Consider the following 6,590-nt stretch of genomic DNA (forward strand, 5'->3'; position numbering starts at 1 on the left):
TCAAGCAGAACACAGGGGGAAACAAATTTAGCGGGAGTGTTTACGTGTTCGGCGTAATGACGTACAACGGCCTCGACAATTTCTGTAGTCCTATTACTCGGTAACAACCATCGTTTTTCAGACACGTAAACTCTTCAAAAATCACCAGTGGGGTCACTGCTGATGTATTTAATGTCGTAGAACAAAACGTGATTTATCTCTTAAATTTGTGTCAACCAGACCTTATTAGCTATTTTCCAAAACCCTATGGAAAAAATGCATTGCTTTTTGACGAAGGAACCGGAAGTGCTAAAAATGCTAACTTACTTCTTGGTTTTTGGACGCGTCACTGCGGTTCTCTATCCATGGCTGAACCTGAGGAGGAGGATGATGATGATGATGATGATGATGATGATGATTGTCCACTAGGGGTCACACTGAGTTCAAACTTATGGTGACGCAACCCTCGGCAGAGCAGAGGAAGAGACGGCAGATACCGCACCTTCGAGCAAGGTAAGTGAACAAAGACCAACTATAAAAACATACAGGATTAAAGCATTAGAAGACAATATATTGAACGTTTTCTTTAGTTTATTATCTTACTAAATGATCTGCTAACTTGCTCTTTTATATGACGTTCAGTTTAAAAACAAAGGACTCAAGCTATTTTAGCAGAGAAGTGGCTAACGTTTACTTGCTAACTTTCCCTTAGCTATTCGCTTTGGGTAACTTCAAGTTGTAAAGTACGTGCAAAAGGAAATATAGATTTTCTAGTTTACGTTTTCAAAATAAAACTCAAAATAACGAAAATGCGATGAAACAGTCATTCTTGTAAATTAAAGTTTTATTTTGAAACACTTATCCGGTGTAGTTGATATTCCCTCTTTGTAACTTGACGCAGCCAGGAACTTTAATGGCTAACTAGCAAGCTAACTAATATAGCAGGGCAAAGCAAATTTGTTTATGAGGCTGAGGGTTAAAGAAAAATCGAAACTAATATTCTAAACCATATTTGAATCAAGGTTACGCTAAGGTAAGTTAGTGTTTCTCTATATTATCTTATATCTTAAGGTAACGTAAGTTTATGTCACGTATGGCTACGTTGCAACCGAAACTAACTACTTGGGGAGCTAGCTCCGTGTTGTTGACACTAGCCAGGACAGTCTGTTTTTGACAAGAGAAACACACCAAACGTTTACATTCTGTGTAAATTACAACTGTAACTTCAGGCGATATTACACTTGACGTTACATTTTGTAATATCGCCTTTATTATTTTGTAAATGTTAGATAAATAACGATTCCAATAGCGTTTCACTGTCTGATTTAAAATAGCAACTCTACCAGCTTAACTTACTGTCATTGTCCGAATGTAGGTGAGCTTTTTTTTTAAACCGTTTTGTCCCAAACCCAAATACACAGTGGTATAAGGAGTACTCAGATATTTAACTTAAGTGAAAGTAGAAATATTACAGTGTACAAATAGTCTGCTTAAATCCTGCATTATAAAGGTTACTTAAATAAAAGTACAAACGTATTAGCATCAAAATATACTTACAGTACCAAAAGTAAAAGTGCTTATCTTGCTACTATCGTCTAACATTTTAGGATCATATATGTTAAATTAATGGATTATGATTATTGACATTATATTAATGTGATCATCACAGCCGGTAAAAGGTGAAGCCACTTTTATTTACTTTATAGACTGCTGCTGAATATCTTTAACCTATAATATAGTTATTTAAAATTATAAATCAAATATATCGTATGTTTATTCGTTTATTTACATTTTTGTTTTAGCCAATAACCTGACTCTGTAAACTAATTCTGTCAAATAATTGTGGTGTAGTAAAGGGTACAATATTGGCTTGCAAATTGTAGTGGAGTAGACGTTTAAAGAAGCATAAAATAAAAATACGCAAGTAAAGTAACAGTACCCCAAAATCGGTATGTAAGTTTGAGAAACTGGCTCAAGATCGCTAGAATTTGAAAATACACGACCGAAGAAAATCTGCCACTTCCTTACAGAGCCCATCCTCCAACACACACGAACGCGCACATGACCAATGAGGGCACGAGATAAGTTTGTGCACAGATGGAAGGCTGACAGGCAGGTAGGCCATCCAGTTATTTTAGCCGGGCCGGCTAAAATGATTGGTCGTGCTTTTTACAGTACTACGGCTTCCACAGATGACATATTTTTATGGATTTTTGGTCAAAGCACTTATTAATTGCTATTGGGATGTTAAGAGCATTCCATGGAATATAACAAAAAGTGTATCTCGAGCCGGTTTCTCAAACTTACATACCCTACCTTTTAAGTACAATACTTGAGTAAATGTTGTTTACTACAATACACCATTGCAAATACATTTGACAATTGATCAACTCATACAAATATTTGCTGAAGGTGTTATTCAGGGAGAGTAAAAACACAGGTTTTTCAACATGCTTTCCATTGAGTTACATTTGTATTAACAACGTAATGCCTTTCAGCTCATCATATCTGGACAAGCATTTAAAGTTCTGACGCTTTTACTTAAAGTCACGCTAGCAACCTTACAAGGGTGTACCTTTTACATTTTGGGAACACTTCCAACCCTGCCCGGGCGCCTGAAGCAGGAATACAATTCAAAATGTATTCCAATAGTTACATGTTTCGGCCAGCCAACAATCTGTTACTGAGTTACAAATGTGTTGGCTCCATATTCACAAGGGACTCTCCAAATGTGGAAGACTGCACAGGCTGCAGGTCTAAATGCTCCCAATGTGCAGTTATTTTTAGCATTTCTATTAATTTCACTATTGCAAAAATACACATTTGTCAAACTAGTGACTTAATACTTGTATCTGAAGTATTTATTTTCATGATTATGCTTGTTTAACTGCCATTAATCTGCATTAGTATTAGACACATATTGTGCCGCAAACCCTAGCTATCTCACAGAGGGACTCCACCTTCAGTGCTTGCACAAATCCGATTTCCTCATTATTTCTTCATAACTGCACAATGTTATCAACATTGCTTTTCTCAGACAGCAGAGGCAGCTGCTTTCCTTCCTCTTTTTCGGGGCCAACTGTCATGTCATTTCATAGTTCAAATCTTTGAGCGTCCAGCTAAGGGTTTTAGCATCTGAGCATGACAGCCTATCCTGCTGCTCTTTAAGGCCCTCCTTCTCACTCTCAGTGGTGCAGTGTTTTTTTCCTGGCTGTGTGGCAACCTCCTGATTGGATGTGTGCTTCCACAGCGTGTCTGACCAGGGTTGTGATTTACCGCACGCATGCTATCCGCTCACCTATCGTCTGTGTGTTTCTCCAGGTAAAGCATGGCAATGACTAGCCCCAGCTCGTGCTCCTCCATGAGTAACCACACGAAGGAGCGCGTCACTATGGCCAAAGTGACCCTGGAGAACTTCTACAGTAACCTCATCGCCCAGCACGAGGAGCGGGAGATGAGGTAAGATCCACAATTTTCACATTTACACAAGTCTTTCTTCTGTGGCTGCACAATGAACTTTTGCATAAATGAATAATATGAATAATAGTTAGTTAAACAGAGGTGCCCCATCAATTGTGATCTGACATGCCACAACAAGCCAAAATGGGAATAACATTACACCACATTTAAATCTATAACGATAAACTATACACAGTCTATCTGGATCATAGACTCTGTACAGTTTATCATTACGATTTGTATCCTTAATCTTCATCTAAAAAAAACGTGGCGTGTTGAGTAGGGATGGGTATCGTCTGAAATGTTCCGATTCTGCTTATCGATTCCGGTTCTTATCGATTCCCCGTTTCGATTCCAAAATTATAAAAGAAAGAGGTCAAACGTTTGGATAACAAAAAATATCTTTATTCTTTTAAGCTTTAACTGACATTTTTACAAATGGAAAAAAATACATGCAATACAAATGTATTACACAATAGCTGAACTATGCCTGTGGCAAGTTAACTTGCCACAGGCATTACACTGTGCCTTGTTTTTTTCTTTTAAGGGCGGTGCCGGCCGTCAGCGAACCGAGCCGGCCGTCAACGGCCCGCTGACGACCGGCCGTTCTGTGATTCTCCAGAACACACAGATGGCCAGTCCGCCCTAACTCGCTGCGCCGGCGGAGACCCGGTGAAATACAGGGTCTACCGTGTTTAGGAACCGTTTAGAAGAACCAAAATTGTGTATTTTGTATGGGTACCCGGTACCCGGCATTTTCTTATCGGTTCTCATCTGGAACCGAGTTTCGGTTCCAAACCCTAGTGTTGACTTATTTTACCTGAGATGCTTGTGCTTCTTGGCAAACACAGACAGTACAGCCCATCTATTATGTTAACGCAGTTCACGGGGAATTGTGGAAAGTAGTTCGCCCTTGTGTGTGTGCTAGAAGCAAAACGTTCTTTTATCACAGTAACAACAGTGTTGCAAAGTCAATTATGGGGCAAACCGTTATAGCACCCACCCCCGTGGATTTAAGCAGGTTTAAATGAGATTGCAATGTTCAAAGGGGCCATCAGATTTATACCTGCTATTTTGATCCATTTGTAGGGTTAGACTATTCAAATTATCAGGCCCGAGCTGACTGGCACCGCAGCAACTTAAAACCTCAAACCCCTGCAACACACACAATATAAACATTTCATTGTGGGGGGGGGGTGTGTGACTTGTGTCAGAATTGTGATTAGACAAGACCACTTCCTGTTGTGACAAGTTTCATCAGAGTATACTCATGTCTGGAGAACATAATTGGCTAACATTTTTTTTAAGATGATGATGATGATGATGATGATGATGATGATGATGATGATGATGATGATGATGATGATGACAGTACACAATAGTTTAGTTAGTACAGATGTGGGTTTGAGGGTCATTAGAGGGAAATCTCTAAATGATAACTTTAAAAGTTAAACATTAAAACCGGCTCACTGGCAAGAATTCAAACTCTAGACCCCCAGCTTATAACAGCTGTACTGTTATAAATGTGAATTGTCTTTCTGAGATAATGATGAAATGTAATAATTAAATTAAATCAATAGAAAAAAGATTGCATCCTTTTGACTGATATGCATCAGATATCTCTGAGTTTAACAATGAAACGTGTATAGTGTCAGAAGCATCCGTAGCAGGGCCCTCTTCCAGGTTATTGTTTTCCCCGAAACAGCTGATATTATGGGATGTGCTAATGTGTCATATTATCTCTTTAGGCAGCAGAAGCTGGAGAAAGTGATGGATCAGGAAGGCTTGGCAGATGAAGAGGTGAGTGACAAACACACATGCACTTTTTTCCCAGCATGCTTTGTGGCTGTACAAGATCATTTGTTCTCTCCTTTCATAGTGTTAAGAGTTTTAGATCTGCTGGACCACAGCTGTAGGTGTTTTGAACTTTATATTTCCTTTGAATCAACACTAAGCTTTTATAATAAGTCTCGAAGCAAGTGTGAGATGATGGCACCTGTGCAAAAATATTCTTTATATAATTTTCTATTTGACATGACCTTTGCTCTGCAGAAACGTATCCGGCGCTCTCAGCATGCGCGGAAAGAGACCGAGTTTTTGCGACTGAAACGCACTCGACTGGGTCTAGAGGACTTTGAGTCCCTGAAGGTGATTGGCCGTGGAGCTTTTGGAGAGGTAAACATATTTTACATAAATATTTAGAACATGATTCCTGTGTGCGTTTTGAAAGCATTAAAGATCAAACTCTTGGATCACAATGGCACAAAGAGGAAAACAAATATTATCTATATATATCATAATGTGTCTCGTCGGCATTCGGTTAATATTTCCAGGAAGATAATTCTTGAGTCTGACTGATATGAGTAGCATGGCTTCCCTTGGTGTATAATAGCACTCTGCCTCCTAAGTGACAGACAGCTGTAATGAAATAATTATTTCTGTCTGCTGCTCCATACATCCTGTGTCTGAAATGCACATGTGTGACCTGCTCTATCGAAATCAGTCGAAAGTCGCAACGGCTCATTTCAAAATAAACGTGGATTTGCGTAAAAAAAATAGTTGTTCGGGTGTTTTGTTTGATTTTAAATAAACAAAGTCTTGGCTTTCAGAATATGAAACTTTTACTTCCAAAATCACACGATAAACAGATTTGTGAAGCTTGTAAAGGGAAGATGACAGCTCTCCCTCGCCACTCTGCTGTTCCTCAGCGCTGTTCCCCTCCCTCCCGCTGAAATTATGAATGTAAGGCGTATAGTAATCATAGGTAACACGGCAGGGTCCGTTTCAGTTTGTTTTCATCTGATTTCAAATAAACAAAGTCTTTCAGAATATTAAACTTGTTTCGGCAAATTCAGATGATAAATACAACTTTGAAGCTTGTAACGGCATAATTACAAGCAGAGAACGGAGTAACTTAACGTCACAGCAGGCATAACAACAGCCGGTGTTTCTCGTGAGGGTTTTCCCCGGGAAACAAACACAATACACACAAATGCAAAAATACACACGTATACACACACACACTCGCGAGCTTCCCCCATACCAGTAATCCAAATGAAAATATCTTCCCTCCGTAGTATTTTGATCATTTGCTCCGCTAATAATCAATCAGATTGATGGATTCCAGAGAAGAGGAAACTTTAAAGGCCTTT

The 6,590-nt window shown here is 39.1% G+C and overlaps 1 protein-coding gene across 1 annotated transcript in view; it reads left to right on the forward strand.

Moving 5' to 3' along the window:
• The first annotated feature begins 331 nt into the window (after nucleotides 1-331).
• Nucleotides 332-6,590, forward strand: part of LOC104942201 (serine/threonine-protein kinase 38-like) — a 16,896-nt gene continuing 10,637 nt past the window's right edge. Inside the window, exons 1-4 of the mRNA XM_010767400.1 lie at nucleotides 332-492; nucleotides 3,301-3,438; nucleotides 5,187-5,238; nucleotides 5,491-5,637. Coding sequence (XP_010765702.1) covers nucleotides 3,308-3,438; nucleotides 5,187-5,238; nucleotides 5,491-5,637 — 330 coding nt within the window. The 5' untranslated portion in view covers nucleotides 332-492; nucleotides 3,301-3,307. The remainder of the gene's footprint in view (nucleotides 493-3,300; nucleotides 3,439-5,186; nucleotides 5,239-5,490; nucleotides 5,638-6,590) is intronic.

This window comes from Notothenia coriiceps, unplaced genomic scaffold (genome assembly GCF_000735185.1).
Source record: "Notothenia coriiceps isolate Sejong01 unplaced genomic scaffold, NC01 NC01_scaffold00004317, whole genome shotgun sequence".
Classification (NCBI taxonomy): domain Eukaryota; kingdom Metazoa; phylum Chordata; class Actinopteri; order Perciformes; family Nototheniidae; genus Notothenia; species Notothenia coriiceps.